We start from the raw sequence: 22,829 nt of genomic DNA on the forward strand, positions 1-22,829 counted from the left end.
TGCCGTTATTATATTTATGTCCCCAAGTCTTCTGAGACCCGGGGTTAATACAGCAAGCTCGTGAAACTAAAAAAACATAAAGAAAAGTCCGATACCTGAGAAGAAAGTTAGCGATATTTAAAAAAAGAAAAAAAATGGAATGACGGAAGTTAATCTCATCCAATCGGATCCTTAAAAAATGTCTTGTTTCACTGCTTGTCCAATCGGGTGTAGCTCTTCAGAAACGCCTTCCTTTGGAAAAGCCAACTTTGTCTGCGGACCGACCAACTTAACAGGGTCTGATGCTGAGATCGGATGCTGAGCACAGTTCGGGAAGAGGCGACGTTAGATAAGTGAAAGCTCCTGCCATGGCTGCAGCGGTGTGGACGGATCGAGGAACCCGGGCTAAGAATCTGCTGTGGATACTGACAGGATCCAGATCGAATCACACTTCTTTAAAACCCTGCTATGACGCGCTGGTCATCGGAGGAGGTGAGAAACATTAAAAAGGCTTTTGGAAACAAAATTTGTGGTGCCAAGAGTCTTAACTTGTGGTGGGAAAAAAAAAGCCTTAATCTTCCAGAAGTTGTCAGTTGGCTTTTCTTTAATTCAATAGTGTTTAATATTAGTTTTGCAAACTTGAACTTGCACAACTCAGCCACAAGATGCACAACAAAAATTAAAAGCTATTCACGTACAAAATATGTCTTCTTTGCAGGACACAATGGGCTGGTGGCAGTGAGTTCACGCATTTGTTTCCCTGTTCAGTCTGCACACCTATACCATACTCTCACATTTACAAGAAAGTAAATGTGATAATGTGGGGGTGCGTGTGTGTGTGTGTAGGCCGCCTATCTTCAGAAGGGAGGGGTGAAGACAGCTGTGCTGGAGCGCAGACATGTGCTGGGAGGGGCAGCTGTCACAGAGGAGATCTTTCCTGGTAGGATGAATCTACACTGGGAACAATACTGGTTCACTGGGTCACAGAAAAAGTGATTTATTTAAAACACACAGCAGATAATGACCGCTGGCAAAGCAAGATGTTATTACCCAAACTTGTTGGAGCGCTACATAACGACTTTATGAGCTAAGGGACCTCAGTAATAAGCCTATAACAACAGTTATTATAATGAAAGATAATGTTATCTCTCATAATATAGCATTATGGCTATAATCATAAAATAGATATACTGTAGTTATCTCTAACTATTCATGTTAAGTTATCGAGGGTATGATTAAGAATGTGTAAAAACACTATAAGCAAACCATATGAAGTAAATGAATACAAGACAATCATTAACTATATGATCAACCATATTACCTGCTGTATGGTACTCAGGGATTTTCCCCAGGAAAGTCTGAGGATCAGACACTTTATTTGTTGTAATATGGCTCTGTTTTCTATACTGATTTGACATTTATTTGTGTTGCGCAACAAATAACGCAACGCATGTGTTGCGTTATTTGTGTAGCATCATTTTTGTGCTAAATGCGAAATGCATTCATGAAATAGCATCCAAAAGTAGAAGATGTGATACACCTATTTTGTTTTCATCTGTTTTTAGCTACTCAATACACTGGTTTCATTTAAATTAGAAAAAAAAACAAAAAAAAAACTCTTGTCTGCAGGTTTTCTCTTCTCCAGGTGCTCATATTTGCTCAGTTTGTTACGACCTCACATATGCAGAGACCTTGAGCTGAAGGTATAAACACCAAAATCATTTCAAAACATTTTATGTACAGTCTGAAGCAGATATTTACATAAACTGTAAAAAGATTTTTTTTTAATTCTTACTGTTTAGTCTGACATTAAATCAGACTATGTACCCTCCTGTTTAGGTCAGTTATAATGACCAAAATTTCAAGTTCTGTTGTATTTTCTGTTTTGTAAATGCCAAACTAATTAGCAAGAGAAGTTTGAGGAGAATTTTTGAATCTTCAAGTTTAGCACATTTTTCTATTTGGGCAGAACTGCCTTTTAAGCTGTATGACTTGGATCAAGCTGGGGTTGATACAAGTATTTTATACAAAAACATGTTCCTCTCTGGGACACAGAAACCGTTTACTTTCTGAATTGTAAAATGGCTGTTTCAATGACAGTCATGCTTGCCTACAATTACTGAGAAAAAAGGTGATGTATTTTTATTCAGCTTATGTAAATACCTACTTTACAGTATACATATGTTTCTAATATCTAATCTTAAAATGAATATCCTTGTTTTTTTATATTTTGTGCTTTGTTTGTGTGTTTTATTTGTATTGAGAAACATGGATTGAAGGTATACATGAGAGAGCCCCATTCTTTCACCCCCATGTTGGAGGAGGGGATTAAAGGGGCTGCACCAAGGTCCCTCACCCTCGGGTCAGATCTGGCCAAAAACCTAAATGAGATCGGCAAGTTTTCACAGAAGGATGCTAAGGTGTCTTAAACATAATAAAAACTGTAATAAATGATACTGTGCTTTGCTTTTGTTGCATTTAATGTCTCCTTACACTTTCCTTTCCTCACCCACATCTTACCGATTCTCTAAAATGTTCTTAGGCTTATCCTGAATTTGTTGCACATCTTGAAAAGTTAGCTAGTGCCATCCACCCTCTGCTGGATTCTCCACCTGTAGATATCAGAGGAGTTACAGCTGGATCACTGAGGGAGAGGCTGGCTGCAACTAAAACGCTGATGCCGTTTGCCAAATTAGGTTCGTGTACCAAGGCAGACATTCAGAATGATCTCTTTGTATAATCCATTACCTGAGTCACATTGTTTTTTTTATTGTAAATTGAAAGGTCTGAAACTTGGAGGGAATATTCCAGACTTTTATGAAATTATAACTGCACCTATCATGAAGGTTTGTTATATCTTAGAAAGAAAAATAAATAATGAACCACACACTCTGCTCTCTGTGTGTGTTTCTAATGACACTCCTATTTTCTGTCAAAGATTCTCACTCGGTGGTTCGATTCAGAGCCACTGAGGGCAACATTAGCTACTGATGGTGTGATAGGAGCCATGACCAGTCCTAGTAACCCTGGTAGTGGGTGAGAGTAATTTATTTTTCACCATAACAAATGTAGCTGAGCAGAATTAAATGCAGACCTCTCCAAAATCGTTTATGCATTTTTCCTGCCATGAAGGTATGTGCTCTTGCACCATGTAATGGGAGAGCTGGAAAAGGAGAAAGGAGCGTGGGGTTATGTGGAGGGAGGCATGGGAGGTGTGTCTCAGGCTATAGCAAGAGCTGCTCAGTCTTACGGAGTAGACGTTTTTACAGAGAAGGTAAGGTGATCATTTGATATTGTATTTTTCTGTCTTTTTACGGAACCTGGTTGATTGTGTTTTCTCCGCGTCTTGGGTAGAATGTCGAACAGATCCTTGTTGGTTCAGATGGTGCAACAAAAGGAGTAGTGCTAAAAGATGGCACCGAGATTCACAGTAATGTGGTTCTGTCAAATGCCACCCCGTATGCTACCTTCAAGTACTTGACACCAAAGGTAATACTGTGAATCCTCATCTCATGTTAGTAGTGCAGAAGGCAATGTGCAGCTGATGCGTCTGTTCTCTCCGTAGGGTGCTCTTTCTGAAGAGTTCATCAAAGCTGTAGACCAGGTAGACTACACTTCACCTGTTACAAAGATTAACGGTGAGTCTTTTCTGCTTCTAGGTAAAGTTTTTATTAAAGTTTGTATCAAATCTATCTTGCCCAGAAGTAAGGCAGAATTCAAAAGGGATTGTCTATGAGGTGTAGACAAGGCTCTGTATGGACGGCTGTTGACCTTCTTTAAAGTTCTGTAAGGCCTCTTTTACTTGTATGTGGTTTGCGAATTAGATGATAGTTTATGCATTCCATAGGGAGTTGCAATAGTCACTGAACTGTGTGAAAATGTGTAATAAAGATGTTAGATGAACAGACTAATAAACTGCCGCCATTTTTTTCTTAACTTTGTTTTAATGTGGCGAGAACATATCAACTAACATCCCTAGCAAACACAATACACAAAATTTAAAGGTTGAGTGGAAAAGGTATTGAATTCAAAGCAAAAACCTTCTTTAGTTTGGTCGAAAAACTTTGGTTCAAAGTTTAAAAGTTCCAAAGTTTTTGCTTTGGTTTTTGGTTTTGCTTTGAACCACAGCAAAAACTTTGGTTCAGTCTTTCCACTATCTTTTATGACAAAGAAAGTGGAATGATTGTTGCTTTTACTTTGTTATAATATCACTACCATTTGACTGAGATTGATTTGATTTAGAAGCATACCTCAGTCCTACATTTTATACTTGTATCTGTGTGTTTAGTTAAAATACCTACATTTAATTATTTGCATTTGTGAGCAAAAATAGCTGTCAGTATAGTGTATATTTCCCCCCCAAAAGTGTCTGAACTTGTCTCTTTCTGAAAAAGTGGAAAAAAACTCAGATTGTTGTTTTTGTTTACTTTTCTTTGTTGTCGTCTGCTTTTGTAGTGGCATTAGACAAATTACCAAACTTTCTGGCATCACCCACACCAGATGATAAGCCTGGACCCCATCATCAGTGCTCAATACATCTGAATTGTGAAAACGTGGACATACTTGAGGCTGCATATAAAGATGCCATCAATGGACGTCCCTCAGCGAGGTTTGACTTTATTCCTCATTCCTCTGCTTCAAAGTCATTCATGTGGATGAGTGGATATGGATGAAAGATATGTCATCAACCCTGCTGCCGCTAAAGTTTTTATATTTCAAGATTATCAGAGCAAAAACACTAAAGGTGACCAACAAGTTTATTTGTTCAAGTCATTTTAAGGGATCTTTTTTCAGTTACATATATTTTATATGTATAACATAGATGTGTAACATCTATGTTATACAAATATATATATTTCTGCTCACCAAACATACCATCATCAGATCTGGTTATTATCTGACTCTTTGCATAAGTTAAAAATGTTTTTGAACTGCTTTTTATATGTCAGTTATTAAAAACAATCTGTTTACCACATAAAATATTAAAGATATCTACTATGTTCACTGCTTGTTGCTTAAAAAAAAATTCTCATCCTGGACCAAATTATGTTCTCTTTTCCTGTAGACCTATGCTGGAGATGACTATCCCATCTGTTTTGGATCCCACTCTCGCTCCCCCTGGCTGCCATGTTGTGTCATTGTTCACTCAGTTTACCCCCTACCACATCAAAGGCAGGGAGTGGACCCAGCAGGACAGAGAAGACTTCGCAGACACTGGTTAGAAACACAAATTACACTTATGCTAAAAACATGTCTTCCTTTTTACTTATTTTCTTCTCTATGTAAAAGGTGATGACATCATGGCTGCAGACTATGTTTTTTTCAAGAGCCTCTTCTTTCTAAAATGAAAAATATTGTTTAACATACTGGTTATCTTTAGAACTGTATTGATTAACCTGTATCAGTAAAAAAAAAAAAAGTCTGTCTTTGTTTGCTTTTGTAGTTTTTGACTGGGTGGAACAATACGCCCCTGGGTTTAAAACCTCCGTTGTGGGCAGAGATATCCTGACTCCCCCTGACCTGGAGAAGATCTTTGGACTCACTGGCGGGGTACAAACTGTACACTGCACACATTATAGATGAGAAGCCGTTTGAATGTTGACATAGAGCCCGTTTGCTTGACACAATCAGCTCTTCACTGAAGGGGGAAGTAATTTGAGTCCTTCATGGGCCCTGTTGTGTAAGCTGTTAATGGTTATAGACACTTTTACACAAACCTATAAATGAGAATCAAAGTTCAGCTGAGCTTTTTTTTGTTTACCTTACAGAGCTTTGTTTCGTCATTGCACATGTGTGTGTTTCTGTTTTAATGTGGCATCCATCAAACAAAAAGAGTGTGCATGGTTATGTAAAACTCAGATGCAAAAGCATACAATATGAGCTTGTTTTCACAGAATATCTTTCATGGATCAATGTCTCTGGACCAGCTCTACCTAGCACGACCTTTGCCCTCACTTTCAGACTATCGCTCACCAATTAAAGGACTCTATCTGTGTGGCAGTGGCTGCCATCCAGGTTTGCCGTTTCATTTTAACTGGATAATAAACTGCATTTACAGAATCATTTGTTTATAGCAAAGTAATAGGCATTCTAATTGTTTTATGTGGTTACTGTTGATGAATATTTAATGAACCTTTGAGTTTGAAGTAACATTTTCATTGCTGCTTTGTTTGTCTACTCATTGAGTAAACAGTGTGTGATTTTCATGTGTTTTTTTGATTCCCAGGTGGCGGTGTGATGGGTTCTCCAGGCTGCAACGCGGCGCTCACTGTTATATCTGATTTGAAGCGTCGCTGAGAATTGTGACAGCATTATTGCAAAAGCATACACTAACCTCTTCTATACTGCACAACTACATAAGTTAAATAAAAAAAAAAACTTTTTAAAGTTCAAAATTAAAAATTGCAACCCACACTCCAGTCTTGCATAAGTACTCACATACCCCTTGAATGTCACATTCTGTCATGTTCCACGAACAAATTTATTTACTAGAACTGTTAGTGACTTACCAATACAAAGTAGCATATAATTGTGAAGCAAGAGTCAAGCATTTCCCTGTGTTGAGCTCCATGCATCTGTCAATCAACTCTGACCTACTTCCATGTATTTTCTGAAGAGAAGTAGCCCCTCAGCATGATGCTGCCACCACCATGTGTTCAGAAGGATGTCAGGTTAGCATTTTGCATTTTTCAGTACCGTTTAACCAAACATAGTTGTGACAAACTACAACTACTTGCTGTAACTTTCTTCTTGCCATTCTTCCACAAAGACCAGATTTGTGGGAAACTTGGCCAATTGGGGTTTTTTTGCAACAGGTTCTCCCACCTGAACAACTAGTCTTTGCTGCTCCTCCAGGGTTACCATGGTAATCTTGACCACTTTTCTGATAATTGATCCCTTTTCCTAACCTGTCAGTTTACAGAAGCCATGTCCTGCTGGTCTCCAGCTCTACCTGGGTACTATCCATACCATTTAAGGGGTATGGATGCTTATTTAAAGGAATATATTTGATTATGTGTCTTTATTTTGGGGTTATTTTCTACAACCATGGATGAAAGAAGTCAAATCTTATCCTATAGACATTTAATGAAGGTGACAATGAAATGGTCTGTGGGACAGGTTTTGCAGTCATCTCTTTAGACTATTGCAACTTTGAAATCACTTGATCATAAGAGAGAAACACATTTTGATTGGGAAAAGTAGTTAATATGTATCAGTTTAATCAAGTGGAAATACATTTTTATACAAGTATCAGCTAAAGATGAGCAGTACAAAAGCTTGCATGTTCCTCAAAACTGACATTTTAAGGTGATCTTAAACACCATTATCTAAGATGATTGCAATCATGAAAATGATGCAGTGACAATTTTAGGTTTGAAAATGTTTAAGTAAATTCAAGCAAAGCTGTTTTGTAAAGTTTGGTGTGTTTGACAAGCCAAAATAAATTAATATCTCCCATCTGTCTGTTGTCTGTGTCCTGTTATATGTGCAGCATCATGTGCAGGGCCATAACTTCAGCAGTATTTGAGCTAGCGGCAGGTACGTGGACAGGTCGCCAGTTAATCACAGGACAAACAACCACGTATTCACACACTTTTACCTAAGGGCAATTTAGAAAGACCAGTTAACCTAACATGGATATTTGCGTATTTATGTACTGCAGAAGGAAGCCAAGACTTCCCATAGAAAACGTATGCATACAGGGGCCCACCATGCAAACTCCATGCAAAAAGACCCTAGGCTGGGATTCAAACAAAGGTCCTTCTTGATGCAACACTAACAACTGTGTCAGCATTCAGTCTGCAGTCAGTAATTTAACAATAATCTGCAACTTCATGTTTTTGTTTTGTTGTGTAGCTCTACATCATTATTTAGCCACATTAATTATTATTAATATTGGTACAATTCTTAGTGCAGAAAAAAAAGTAATACTATTCTCAAGCTTCATAAACCCTTTTGAAATATACATATTGCAAAAGCTTATTCAAGGAAGCTAATTGTAAACGCCTACTTAGGGAAGTCTGCACATTCAGAAAAATGAAACAATGTCATATTCATATGAACATCTCTAGATTAACAATGATTTGAGCTGCAGTAAATGAAACATTTTCAGTCACAAGGTAATAATCCAGGGTCAGACGTGGGAACATTTATCCAGTGTAGGTTGACCATCCCTGTATTATTTTTGCTTTTTAATTATTATTATTATTTTTAGAATTGTTATGCACGATTAATATAACTGCATAATTACTTCATTTTGAGAAAAACACGCCTACTAGTAAACAACAGAATCAGAACCCATCCTGTTCCTCTTCCAGCAGGTGTCTGTGTCCTGTGCCTTTAAGACGCAGCTCAGGGTGGACCCAGCGTCGGGCGTTTGACGCTCAGGAAACGGATTAAACCACCGAAGATTCCCGCAGATAGCGATTTTCCCAATGTGTGAAAAAGGTCTCCACGCCGAGTTAAACCGTAGTTAAAAACATTTTGGGAGGTTTATTGTAGAGGATAATGCTGGATGGTTGCGCTCATGAAATTCACCAGAGACATATGCCGGCTGTTGGGACTCGGAAGCGGTAAGAAAACGTCCCTCTTTTGAAAACTTTCATGAACTGGCCACAAGTTCAGAGCCCGACAATAGTAATGCGATGAACGAACTAAAGAACTCGGTTTAGGATGCGGAACGTTAAGACGGGTTTGTGTTTGTTGTGCGTCTCACTCGTCTCTGTCGAGCCACTTAAATGGAGTTCGTGTAACAATGAAAAGTTTCCATGTTGCCAGTTCCTCCCTTTCCCCACATCTCGTTACTCGCTTCTGTGGAGTCAAAATTCTTTACGTTCACCTATGACAGATTCAGACAGTGTTTTTATTCATCAGGTAAGGTCTTTGAATGTTAAATGTGCCGATGTGAGCGGTATATGTTGTCTTAAAAGACAAAACAAACTGAATAAATTCCCTGTTCGCGTTGGTATGAAAACAATGCTGCAGATAGGTGGCATACTCTTCCCGGTGGGTGTATTTATGTAAGACGAGACAGGTTGTGTCTCTGAAGTTGGCCTAAGCTATGTTCCTCTTTTTTTTTCTCCCCCAATTATGATGTCATGTTTTGTTCAACGGGATGCATGTATGTTAAGAGTGACATTAGAGGCAGCTGAGCATCCAGAAATAACTCCTTCAACACTCTTATAGGACACAGGTGTTATTGATTATGTGATCAAATTTCAGGCTTTTTTTTTTTGCACATTTGCAAACTAGTAAACATTTTAGTTAGCTCATGTTTCACAATTTTCCTTTTTTTTTCTTTTCTAAGCTCTAATTAAAAACAGTCGTGCCTTCAAGCTGTATTTTGTTGTAGCAAAATGCAGCTAAAATGCACCTGTGAGTCCTATAAAATCCATTGACATTTTTCTAACAGCAAACTAGCAATGAAGCTTATTTTCTGTCCAGCCCACCAGTTCCCAAAGATGCACTGTTATTTTTGCATTCCTGTGGAAAGAGCTCACCTTTCAACTGCACTCTGATTTGGGAAGTTCCTCTGAACAGAAGAAACAGAGGATCTTTTGTTGCCTTTGTCCACCAATCTTGTATCTTTTAAGTGTTCAGAGAGCATTCCACCAAGGTAATCCTTGAACAGAAAGTCAGATTCGGCGACATTTGAGACTTTTGTCATTGGAGAAGTGTGGCACGCATGAACAGCTGACTTTATTCCCCATGCTCACTACATGTTTGCGTTTTCTGCTACATTCCAGTGCTGGATTCTTTACCTAAACACTTCAATTTTGTAGGAGGGGTTAAAAAGGCCTGGGTTCCTTCAGCTGGCTTTATGAGGATTCCTTTATTACGTTCTACATTGTTGACGAGAGCTGCTGCGCCCAGCAGAACACGCATAAACATTGAGAGAATCAGGAAGCCCAGAGGCTCCCTGTCTCTTTTTCTTCCCCCCCTCCCAGAAAAGATTGAGTGTGCCTTATAGATGCATTTCAAAGGCAAAATTGTCCATCCCCACTTTACGAGTCACAACATGAGTCACAGACCAAGTATGAATTTGTCATTCTCCGCAACACTTTGCTGAACCAATAGAAATCTGACACCGCAAAGTTTCCTTCAAGGCCAGTAGTTTTTGCTTCATTTTTTTTGTCTTGTGATTTGTCTCCGTGTTCTCTGCTTGGAGAAACTGCAGAGCTTACATCTGCTCTATGCCCAAACAATAGACCCCACTTTAAAAAGCCAGTGTCTGCTCTGTAGGTCATATTTAGCCAGGTTTCAGAGAAACGGTAGTCCTCGAAGCGACTGTTTGTGGTATGTGATGGCTAAACTATTCCTCTTGCTTAAGACCAAAGAGAAACAACATGAATTAATCTCGTTGGGCAGTTTTCAGTTCAGCATTGTTGAGCATTCCTGGTTCTCAGAAATGGTTTAATAATAACCATTATCCTTTTCTCCACCCACAGTTATAATTTTTAAAATGTTTTATTTGTTACTAAAACCTAAAGTGGATAAACCTGAATATGATGGAGGAACATGTTTATCCTACATTCAGATGGCTGAACTTTTAAAACAAGACCTATTTGGATGCTTATGGAGGAGTAGATTATCAAACAATGCAATTTGATAAGTAATTCAAAATTTGGAAACATAGGATTTCTTAAGCTGTACTTTGCATTAATAGGACAACCTGTGATTTGAAGGTGAAAAAAGTCTAGCATTAACCTTTAAGCCCGAGGGTCAGAACTGTCTGTTTCTCATTTTATAGTACAGGAATGCCGCATTGTTTGCTGTCAGTGTAGGTTGTTGTTCAACTGTGGTCGAACCATGGGATTATGAGATTCTGCTAGTGTGACAGCCCTGAGTTAAAATAGCATGGGACCAGAGTATCTCCAAAAAGTATAAAACAGAATGAGACATAATCTAAGAGATTTTACTTAAAACAAAAAATTAATATTTATTTTTACTGCTGCTTAAATAACACTAATGCAGGTATAATGATTTTAGCATTAATCAGCTTTATTGTCACCTTATAGAATAAACACCTATTGAGTCTAGTTTTTCAATGCTTGTTGTATGGATTTAGCCCAAGTGTAATTGGGAAAATATTATTTAGACTGGTTTATCAACAACTGTGCTTTCTTATAAATAAACACTTAAGAAAATGCCAGAGATAGCTGAAAGTCTATTCTGAATTCCATATCTATTGTCCATGGACTTGTGCTGCAGAGTAACCTTAAAAAGAAACACAAGCATGCAACACCTCATAATTTAAGTACATGATGGAAATATAAACATATTTTAACCCTGCCAATATAAAATTTTAGGTGCCCAATTTAGTTAGTTACCATTAGCAACATGACGCAACTCCATAAATAAAACATAATGAAAAAGTTGCACAAATGTGATATTGGTTACTGTTTGGCATCTAGCCATTTCTTTAATAAAGTATAATCAGAGTGTCCAGTTCTCAAATACACACATAATCGTAATGGCAACGAATCCAGACTGACCCCCAACAGTCGTTCTGAGGAGGGTCTCCCTTCTCTGAACAAGACTTTAGTAACCAGCCTGTAACTGACTAGCTAACAGATATACCTGTTGCTGCTTGCTCACTGTAGTTTTAAACTGTGGTTTATTAAAGTGATGAGTGGTACTCTTTAGGCTCTGTGCTTTGTGTTTTTCAAAACCAGAAATATTTTCAAAAAGCCAAATTTATCTTTCTTGTGAGGGAAAACTGTAGTAACCTTATTTTAGCCAACTTGCCAGTAGTGCAGCAACAGGCAGGGCAGGACCACTTTTGCTACTCTATGATCCACACAACTGGAGAAAACTAGCCACTCGGACCTTTCCTCTAGCATCACCTTAAAAGAACATTCAATCTTAAGAACCCTTTAAAAGCTTGTAGAATACCTTCATCTATGTAAGCAGTAGATGTGGAATTTATGGGAAAACTAAAGATATTACATGATAATTTGCTTAAAATTTTTATTTAATCTCAGAGATTAAGAATGGCTAAGACAGCAGCACAGAAGTACCATGTTAAAAACAAATTAGAACAAAACACTCAATTTACAAATGAATTCAAGTCACGATGATTTGTGTGTTTCCTAACAGGCCCTGCTGTGCAGCAACAGGAGGAGCCAATGGACTGTGTTGCTGCAACCTCTGACCTGTGTCATGATGCCACTTTATCACAGGTACAATGTGATCCTGACCAAAACTGCTTCGACAGCAAAAGTTATGCCATAATGTGCAGAGCTAAACTATTGTGTGTGTGTGTGTGTTTACCCAGAATGCATTAAACGGTGAGGATGATCTGAGCGAGGAGGATAAGGTCAGACAGAAAGCAGAGCGACGCCGAGCAAAGAGGAAGAAGGTGAGCAATTAAATACACTCCTAAAAATGATTCTACTCCAGTTTATTTTGCTACATATGAATGATGCCATGGATTACTCTTAATGTTTTAGCGCCGCAGGAAACGTAAGAAGCAAGAGCAGATCAAGCAAAGTGACAGCGCTGAACAGGTAGCCCTTACGTTTCCTTTATGAAAATATTCCACATTTTCATTTTGCTGTTCAAAGGTGATTGTATATATGATCTCACACATTAGGACGAAGAAGAGGACGGTGGTGCAGAGTCTGAGCTGGATGAAAGTGAGTCAGAAGCAGACATTGCTGAAGAGGAAAAACAAAGAGCCACAAAAGAAGAGAACAAGGAAACTAAATCTGCTGCTCCTAACAAGCACAATGCAACTCCAGTTATGGCGCCTGCAGGACTCAAGCAGAAGACAAAAGCCAACTCAACTGAAGAGGTACTGAGCATGAATGAGGTTATTGCACATTGTCTAATACTATTACTGTTGTCATAAATCCAGAAGACTTGAATTATGTTTAGTTTTTTTTTTGTTTGTTTTTTTTTTTTTAAGCCAGATGATGAGTGATCTAAGAGCTGCTTGGCTTTTTGTGTTTTACAGGAGCCGGAGTGGGATGTGAGCAGTGCCTTCTTCGCTAATGCTGCTAGCCATATCAAACCCAAAGGATATAGTCGCAAGTCCAAAGAAAACAAGGAAAATGAGGCCAGAAAAGAGGTAAATGAAATAATAAATTAGTGCAAAACAACAACCATCTCTTTACTTATCCTGACGTGGTATTGTGTTCATCTGGCTGGTCCAAAGTCTTATCTAACGGGGAACAACTGGACTCTGGACTATGGACTATGGGCTATATTATAATACCCCTGTCTGTTTGTCCACTGTCTTGCATGTGACATGATGAAAGTATTATTATTCTGTTTGTAGACAAACATAACTGACAACATGACCAAGAAAAGCGCATCGCTGACGGGTAAGGAAAGATTTTTGTGGAATCTTGCCACATAAGCAATCGTTAAACTGAATTTTCATTTAAACGTCAACGTAGGCTTTGAGAAGATTATTGATTATGCATTCTTTTCTACAAACGTCATCTGTGTTAAAGCAGTCAGGCCTTCAGGCCAGTATCTTAACTGAATGTTATTTACATTTCTTTGTCTTGCAGAAAAAGGGATTAAGCTGGTGCAGGAAGGGCAGTATGCACAAGCAGCCTGCATGTTTACGGAAGCAATAAAGTGTGACCCAAAGGATTACAGGTACATCTTCTGACAACTATGTATGACTATACATTGTAAACATATTCACTTTGTTTTGAATTTGATCATGTTACAACCACAAACTCTAATTATTTTTTCAAGGTGAAGACCTAAGAAGTGTGTCAAACATTTGCTTTATTCTCCTCTTAGTCAGTACAGTGCCTATCCACAGTTTGCTGCAATTACTTCTGCACAACTCATGGGGTGTGTCTCCACCAGCTTCCAAACAGAATTACTTTAGTCCATTTGTCCTGGTTAAGCAGCTCAATTTCTGTTATTCTGGATGCAGATTGTGAACAGCAGTTTAAGTCTTGCCACAGATTCCTAATTGAATCTGGGTCTGGATTTGAACTTGAACCATATTGTTGCTTGTGGACTGAAAAGCTTTGCTTCCGTCTCTGACTACAGCACTTTGTTCCACAAGGTGTTTCAGTTAGAGCACAAGGTGACTCACAGCAGGCATGTGGATTGAACAGTCTCTGTGAGATGTTGAATGCCTAAGATATTGTTTTATAACATTACCATTCTTTACATTTGTCCACAACTTTGCACATGACCTGTCTGTTGCGTTCCTCAGTCTAATAAACCTCTCAGGCTTTCACGGAACAGCTGGATTTACGTTGAATTAAATTACTTAAGAGTGAATTCTGTTTACTAATTAGGTGACTTCTGAAGATAATTGGTCGCTCAGCTTGTTCCTCAGGGGTGTTGAATTAAAGTAACCTGGAAACAAATGGAACCACACTTCAGATATTTTTGAGAGGAAAAAAAAACTAATCGTTTTATTCCCTATTTATAATTATGCGCCAGTTTGTTCTTTCGCAACATCAACAAAATACATTGAAATTTGTAGTTGCAATGTGACAAAACATGGAATGTTTGGCAGGCATGAATACATTTGCAAAATATTTAGCAAATATATTAGTACATGGGTTCACATGTTTTATACAGTTTTTTTCCCCTTTCATTTTTAAATCTCTTTCATGCAGGTTCTTTGGAAACCGCTCGTATTGCTATTACTGCTTGGAGCAGTATCCTCAGGCTCTGGGGGATGCAGAACGCTCCATTGAGCTGGCTCCAGAGTGGGCCAAAGGATACTTTCGCAAAGGCAGAGCTCTCATTGGCATGAAGGTGGGCACAGAGCATTATAGTTATGAATATATATATATACAGTATATATATATATATATATATATATATATATATATATATATATATATATACACACACAACAAACATCCCAATCTGTGAGTGCATCGCTATGAAAATGTTTGTATGCTTGTGTTGTAGCGGTACAGTGAGGCAGAGAAGGCTATGGAGCAGGTGTTGAAACTGGACAAACACTGTGAAGAGGCTGTCAATGATCTCTTCAGTTGCAAAGTCCTTCAGCTAATGGTGAATGCACCTAGCAATTCTCTTCCTAGATGTAATTGAAATTTATAGGGAGACTTTTGAACTCGTTTTCTGATAGCATGTTTTTTATTCTGTCTTAGGAGTTTGGATTTGAAGAGATGCAAAGTGTTGTACTGCTGGAGAGATTTTCATCTGTGCAGGCTGTTCTCGCATCTTGTTCAGATGCACCAAGAGGTAAAAATGAAAAAAAATCACAAAATTATACAAATGCTGTTACATTTGCCTTGCAGCTACATTTATATGCATTTTAGCAATGACAATTTTATTTCTGCAGCTGGAGGCCATGATGCATCAGTTGTGCAACCAGGGTAGGTGACCTTTGTTCAGTCAAACTATGGGTTTTCAAAAGTTCAAAAAGTGTTTTTGGACCTTTTATATTTAAATAAAATTTTTATATTTAACCCTTTTTTATTTAACCTGTTGTGATAAATGAGACTTCAGGCCTGTGATTGGACTGTGTATCCAGTTATTATAATGTATTTAGTCATGTATTGTCTTTCATGTTATTTTAGAAGCCCTTGTCCTTCTCTCTGGGTGGGAAATGTGACAACAGAAATAACGGAAAAACACTTATGGGACCTTTTTAAAACGTATGAATTTAATGTGGTACAGTATTCAATGCATTCTCATTTTTGGGTTTCATTTCTGGGTGCTGTATAATTGATCTTGAGCAGAAACTTGGGATGGCAAGCTTTTAACAACAGTGAGTAATCTGATGTCTGTATACTGCAGGTATGGAGACATAGAGAGCATCCGTGTGCTGCATGAGCGATTCTGTGCCTTTGTGAATTTTAGGAACGCAGATATGGCAGCCCGAGCTATGGAAAAACTAAACGTCAGTAGTTATTTATTTTCACACTTGTAATGCCTTTCTTGATCCAGTCTTTTTTAGTCTGAATGCAAACGTTTGCTTCTGCAGGGGTACTGCATTGAAAACACACGTTTAGTTGTAAGGTATCCTGACCGCCGCACTCAGAGGGTCCTTCCCATTCCACTTAGGACTTTTTTCCCTGTCACACAGCAAGCAGGGACAGGAGCTGGGTAAGAAACATGCTTTTAAACTGTTTTTTCTTGTTTTGCTTTAAGACAATAGTTTGTGAAAGTTTTCATATCCTTTTAACTGTTCTGCATTTTCCCACAAGTGCATTTTGTTGCCCTTCTATGTGATAAACCAACAGAAGTATTACAATGAAGTGAAATGAAGATGGTAGGTGGTTTAAGATAAAAAGAGAACAAAGCTGGAATTGAGTGCAAAGTTTTGTTATTGTGCTATGTAATTGTGCATTATGTTGTTGGTCTATCACATAAAATCCCAAAAGACATCGACATCTTTCACACTGCACAATTCAAAGTCCAAACAAACCAAATACTCAAGCAAGCCTTTGTACATCTTGTCTTTATCTTCTCCACTAAGTCAACAAAGGATTTTTCCATCTCTGTTGACAAAGTAGTTGATGTGTTTTCTCTGTATCTTTTCTCTTTCACATTCTCAGTCCTCGGCGACGTGGCCCAGTTAATGGAGATGAGTGTTACTTTTGGAGAACTACCGGGTGCCATTTTGGGGATAAATGTCGCTATAAACACTTTCCTGACCAGAAAGGCAAGGACAGGAAACCCTGGCAACCTTGAGCTCAGTTCAAGCTCTGCCTTGGCGATGATTGGGGGAAACAAGAGTTGCTCCAAAATCCGCCTTCCAAGCTTGAATGGACCACATCAGGATCTCTGGACTAAACATATTTTTTTTTTATTAAAAAATGCAGAGGCAGGTAGAGACTTAGAATGTGAAGGTGGTTCTGTTACCCAAAGATCCAAATGGATGCCTTTGTTCAAAAGTACAAAATGACCCAGAGAGCAACACACCGTCACACTTGCAGCCCTGCTGAGACTTGCTTTTCTCTCTGAAAGCAACACTAAACTCTAGATCAGTTGATGGAAGTGAAATTTTCTTGGCCCACTGTTGAGGGGGTGGAAAATCATGACTTTAATGCAGGTTATGAATGATACACTTATGGGGACAACAAGGAGCTTTTTAAGAATGCTAATTAATCTCTCAGTTTGAGAACTCTGCCTAGTTTAACTCATTTTCCACATTTGCCTTTATTTCACATAAATGTGCAGGTGATATTTTGAGTTGGGTTTGTGCCATTATATCAGCAACTGACCAAAGACTTGAGGATGAAGTTACTTGAAGTCAGTACTTCCCTTTTGCAACTGAATTATGCAGCCTTAGTCATGATCATTATATCAGCGTAAGTAAATAACTGGACTGAAAGACAATACAACAGCTGGACAGATAGTGAAGTGAATAATTAATTATGGATGTGTTTAGACTGAGTGTAATCATAATGTCTGTAAAGCATATTAATGTCAAAACGTGGCCTTCTCATCCTATCTGAAAACAGTTCTGCTTGTTTAAAGGCTGTAATACCTCATTGGAGTCTGTTTGAGAAGTGTTTTTGTATTGAAGTCTCAAAGCCTGTATTTTTTTATTTTTTTTATGTTCAGCTGGATTGCATGACAGAAGGTGGGCTGTGCTTCAGTTCAGCTAGCAGGGGTGGGCAACTCCAGGCCTCGAGGGCCGGTCTCCTGCAACTTTTAGATGTATTTCTACTTCAACACACCTGAGTCAAATTATGAGATCATTCGCAGGACTCTGGAGAACTTGACTGCACTTAGGAGGCAATTCAGCTATTTGATTCAAGCGTGTTGGACCAGGGAGACATCTAAGAGTTGCAGGACACCGGCCCTCAAGGACCAGGATTGCCCACTCCTGAGCTAGGTTAATAATTTGATACAAGATAAAACGTTATCATTTTAAAGGTAAGATCTTTAGGTTGGCAGATTATTTTTTTTCCTTGAATTGCCTCGACATTTATTTTAGGTCTATGCAAAACAAAAAGTGTCAGATGCATGTCTCCTGCCTCTGGGATGGACAGGTATAAGAAACATTAATACATATAATTTCTGAACCTTTTGAAAAGCAGTGTTTGTGACCTTTGGGCCGCCATGGCAGTATTTCACTAAGCTGGAGAATCAGATGGCTTTACATTAAGTGTCAACACTAGAAAGTGAATTACACATTTGCTGGCATGTGCTTTTTATCACCCACTTAGCAACAACTAAAGTCCACACTACATTCACTAGTGAACTATGCACTGCATAGGAAAAGTATTTATGTAGCTATTTATAAATATATTTTTCCTTTTTTGTTAAGCAACACTTTACAAACTAAGTCCAGGTTCTTATTCACACTCTTCCCCCCCCTTCTGTTTATTTCTGGTATAGATTAACGGCGATTTGATGAGAACCTTGTCACATGCTAAACTTCTGCTTTTCTTGTAGACTTTTTGCTTTGTGGCTGGAGCTTGTGACAAAAGGACTTAAAACAAACTGTGAGACGGCACTTGTTTTTAACGTGCTAGTTTCTAAACTAATTGCTGTTCAATATTTTAAATACTATTCTTGCAGTGCATTAAATTATTTACACCTGCCTCTTGATTAAAGCATGTTTTGTAAATTGTATTTGTAGAAATATTTCAATCTGAACTTCTGTTTCTTGCTCTGTGTACTTTTTTTTCTTCACTTTTATTTAGAATTATTTTATTAAAATGTATTCCAAGTTATAAATATGTACAACAAGAGCACTGCGGTTCTGTTAATCTACCAAAAACTTTGTATTTTTCTGTAATGCAAATAAGAGTTTTATATTTAATAAACATATTTGTCCCATCTGCTGAGTTTTTGCTCTTACACTTGCATGTGGTTTTCATCTTCTCCACAAGGTGGCAGGGTTGCACTGAAATGTCAAAACAGGCTATCCCACCACATGCTTTGCATACACATTTTTCATTTTTAATTAAGAGTAACCACAATGTGTCTTGAAGTAACTTCTGCTGCTAACATGCTTGCTGGTGTGGGGATAGCATGGTTACCCTCTCATCACTCAGAGGACACACTTGTGTGGCCGTCGTGAAGTAATGAGTTGAGCAAACCGCGCAGACCAAAGAAAGATGCAGGCGGCCCTGAGAATATGTGGGAAAAGGCAACTAAAGGGGCCACAGATTACATTTTAAAAAGAGAATCTGTGCCCTGGTGACAGCTGATGTAAATGTGAGAGTACACCATGCTGCAAGATTAAGTGGTATGCCTCATAAGGGAAACTCTGAACATGGACTGCTCAACATGTGAAAACATTTACAAATCAGATTTTTGGTGTGATGCATATAGTATGTATACACCTAATTTATTTTTCACATGTAGTGGATTGTGAGTAAAATTTAGAAAATGAGATCTCTGACGAGTCCTTGGGGCTTTCTCTTGTGCTAGTGTTCAGCCTATACATGAAGACCAGTACCACGCTTGGTTAAGCTATACAGATCTAGAGCACAATGTTTTATTTAACTCAATACTCAGGAAAATCCAAATAAGCATATCAAATACCAGTTTTGCACATTTAACACATTGTAATCTTGAATGATCCTCCTATTTAGAGAAAAACACCAAAAATGGGAGACTGAGCCTAGACTTTAAACTATTAAATAATTTCAGGTGATAAACTCAGAGCTGCAGGTAACCCATCAGCCATTGCACTTTTGCCCAAACTGCATCTGAAGGAAAAAAAACAACCCAAAGTCATCTTAGAGTGGAACTTTTGATGAATGAAGAGAGTCTGCAATGTGAACTATAATTTTGCTAAACTACAGAACAAAAAGCGGCATCCAGATTTAGATTGAAATAAACGTTTCCTTTGCCAGTCAAAAATGAGTAAAATAAAATTAAACGGGCTTGGAATAAAATGAAAAAGTCATAATTTCAGTAAAGACTGATTGAAGATGAAGGAAAAAAAAAACATTAAAAATGCCTTATAATTACATTTTCCAAACCATTATTTTTCTAAAAAGCAGTGGACACATCTATAAACTGACTTCAAGATTTTGGTACGTACTGTTCTACAAGCTTAGAAAATAGAACAAGCCATTCAGTGCAGGTACATTTCTGGGCCAGACAAAAGCCAAGATGCCCACACATAAAAAAAACAAAGCTTTATAACGTCATTCACACACCGAGAAATTAGATTTTCCTATTTAGAGGCCTTAGTCACACTGACTTGTGAGCTTTATTCTCATAAATAATATCTGAAATGATCAGATCGCTACAGATTTTTTATGGTAGAAGACCTTTTGATGCATTTCCAGAAGCCTCACTCTGTCAGTTGTTGACCTTCAATTGGTTGTATTCAAAAGTGACCTAATTATTAAATATGGTTCACTTGTGTGTAATACAGACTAAGTATAAATGTAATTGTTCTATGAAGGCTTTAGAGGTTTGTTAGAGAACTTTAGTAAACAAATGGCATCATTAACAGAAATCTAAAGCAGAGTTAGATTAGAAAACAAAATTCCAACAGCATGTCGCAGAGACCCCTGTCCAATCTCTAATCAGAAGATAGAAATATTATAGCATAACTGCAAACTAAAATGGACATGGTCATCCTGATAGGCTTGGCAAAGAGAGAAGCAGCCAAGACCGGTAACTCTGGAAATCTCTTGACAGGTCAAGGATTGGTTTGTCCTAATAAAGTCTGAAGACATTTTTTTCTAAAACGTACCACAATCCATGAAGATTACACAGCAAACATTTAAAAATGGATAATCTGGTAAACTGAGAGGAAACCGGAACTTTTGCTTTGCGTGATAGAAAGACTAACATTGCACATAAGCCTTACAAAATGATTCCTACAGTAAAATAAGATGGCAGCATCATGCTTTAGTAATGCATATTTTAAGCAGAGCTAAATACTAGAGTTATGGGGGGAAAAAATAAACCGAAGTGCAGGTCTCCCTTTGAACAAGAAAATAACTCTTAGCATACAGCCTGAGCTATAATGCAATGATTTAGATCAAAACATGTTTAATTGCAATGAAGTGCCGAGACGATCTCTATCAAATATGACTGAGCTTGAGCCATAATGTATGGGTAGCAATTTTAGTGTACCGATATGCAAAAAACAGTAAAAGGTGGTTCTACCCTATTCTGTCTGGATTACTGAATATACATGGACATCAAAATCTTCAGATTTTTATTTTTTAAAATAGACAACAACAAAAAAAACACTGTGTGTTAGTTTATCACAAAATCTGAATGAAATACAATTCAATTTGTTGTAGGATGACAAAATCATAAGAGTTTAGAGGGTTGTAAATCTCTGCATGGCACTTTATGTGAATGTCTGCATATTTTCCATCTTAACATTGAACTGTTACAATCTTTATGCTCCCTTTATAACAAAGCTAATGGCTGATCTTCAGGTATCTAATAAGGCCTTAATGTTTCTGGCACAGCATTAAGAATCATACCCAATATACATTGAAATTTGAGCAAATCTATGACTATCATAACATAGCAAGAGTGCATCACTTTTATAGATATCCTCATTCAGAGAATGTTTCAAAAACCTCTATCTCCAGTACAAAATCCCTGAAATATGACTTTAAATAAAGATGCCATGTCTATGCAGGTAATATTTCAATATCAGGTTATAACACAGTTTTAAATTGCATTTATTATTATTATTTTTTTTTAAATCTTCTAACATTTTGATGATGCATATATGCATCATCAAATGCAATGCATCATAATTAACCTCTCTCTGCACTCTTTGCTTTATAGTACCAGCCTACATTCTTCTACAGCCAGTTAAAAGGCAAAGCATTATGAAAGCCTGGAGAGACGGCAGTGGGGGTGAGCATGTCATTTGAAAAGGCACTTGTTTATTGTTGGAGAGCATGTATTTATTTCATGCCTCCACAGATTGTGGGTAAGGGCAGAGCTAGCTCGGTTTGTGTAATTAGAGAGGTGGAGAGAGAAAGCGTTCTGCCGCAGAGACCTGCTTTCTCAGATAGTCCTTTGATTTCTCTGGGAGCCCTGAAGAGCACTCTAACTCTAGCCCACATCCCACTGAACTGTGAACCATTTGATCACGAGCAGGAGCACCTGTCTGTCGTAGTTTGTTCAATCCGATACGTTTAGTCTATATCGCAAGTTAAACTGGATGCATGCCACACACTCTGCGCTAGTTTAAACCTTAGCATCTCTTTTCCTTCTTCTCCGTCAGCCTCGGATATCCCTCTGATCTGGGCCGCGCTAATAGGGGGTCTGCTCTTCCTGTCCGGGGTTTAACAGTAAGGGAGGGACCACCACATTGCCACCCAGTGGCACCATCTCCAGGACACCCAAACATGTCTACTACAGCTTCAAAGAGTACACACATACAGTTATTTGGTATGTAATTACTTTACACGCTGCTGTCTGGAAATCTGCATACAGCTAAGTGTTTATAATGGTTGTGCCGTATGTTTAAGTTCCTACCTCCCCTGTCATAATTGCCATTTTTCATGTCTATGAATAAACCGTGCTGCCCCAGAAAGGTGCCCACTGAGGTTTGCTTGAAAACAGAAATACAGTTTATCAAAACAACAGCCTGACGCCAACATTGGCCATGGAGCTAAATTTGTCCAAAATCTTCTAAAAAAAAAAAAAAGGTGACTCACAAAACAAACAAACATGTTTCAAGCACCTCTGGAACAAACCGTAGACAGGTTAAGACCTTTAGGTACAGTGAAAAAGTAGGATTTTCGTATAAGTGAATCTTGACCTGCACAGATGAGTTAAATCTTTATGGTCCATTCTCAACAATGAGAGTTTATAGAGCTGTTGCATACCTCTGGGCCGGGGTGGTAATGCATATTCTCATCTGTCACGTTCACCATGGCTACGGTGAGGCTGCTCCTATTTTAAAGTTGGTGGTTTGTGGCCGTCCCAACAAG

General features: G+C 38.1%; 2 protein-coding genes across 2 annotated transcripts; both read left to right on the top strand.

Moving 5' to 3' along the window:
* Positions 1-243: 243 nt before the first annotated feature.
* On the top strand, positions 244-7,441 carry pyroxd2 (pyridine nucleotide-disulphide oxidoreductase domain 2). The gene is made up of 16 exons (XM_005801560.2): positions 244-471; positions 698-717; positions 826-919; positions 1,609-1,682; positions 2,244-2,399; positions 2,522-2,675; positions 2,764-2,825; positions 2,918-3,015; positions 3,112-3,253; positions 3,334-3,468; positions 3,545-3,617; positions 4,435-4,588; positions 5,045-5,196; positions 5,423-5,529; positions 5,874-5,994; positions 6,206-7,441. The coding sequence occupies exons 1-16, from the start codon at positions 348-350 to the stop codon at positions 6,274-6,276; spliced, it is 1,737 nt and encodes a 578-aa protein (XP_005801617.1). The 5' UTR covers positions 244-347; the 3' UTR covers positions 6,277-7,441.
* Positions 7,442-8,328: 887 nt separating this feature from the next.
* On the top strand, positions 8,329-18,726 carry LOC102221307. The gene is made up of 16 exons (XM_023327587.1): positions 8,329-8,552; positions 12,079-12,161; positions 12,257-12,340; positions 12,432-12,488; positions 12,575-12,775; positions 12,938-13,051; positions 13,262-13,307; positions 13,500-13,590; positions 14,580-14,721; positions 14,881-14,985; positions 15,084-15,177; positions 15,278-15,311; positions 15,516-15,593; positions 15,736-15,838; positions 15,923-16,044; positions 16,497-18,726. The coding sequence occupies exons 1-16, from the start codon at positions 8,495-8,497 to the stop codon at positions 16,630-16,632; spliced, it is 1,548 nt and encodes a 515-aa protein (XP_023183355.1). The 5' UTR covers positions 8,329-8,494; the 3' UTR covers positions 16,633-18,726.
* Positions 18,727-22,829: the final 4,103 nt, after the last annotated feature.

This window comes from Xiphophorus maculatus, chromosome 22 (genome assembly GCF_002775205.1).
Source record: "Xiphophorus maculatus strain JP 163 A chromosome 22, X_maculatus-5.0-male, whole genome shotgun sequence".
Classification (NCBI taxonomy): domain Eukaryota; kingdom Metazoa; phylum Chordata; class Actinopteri; order Cyprinodontiformes; family Poeciliidae; genus Xiphophorus; species Xiphophorus maculatus.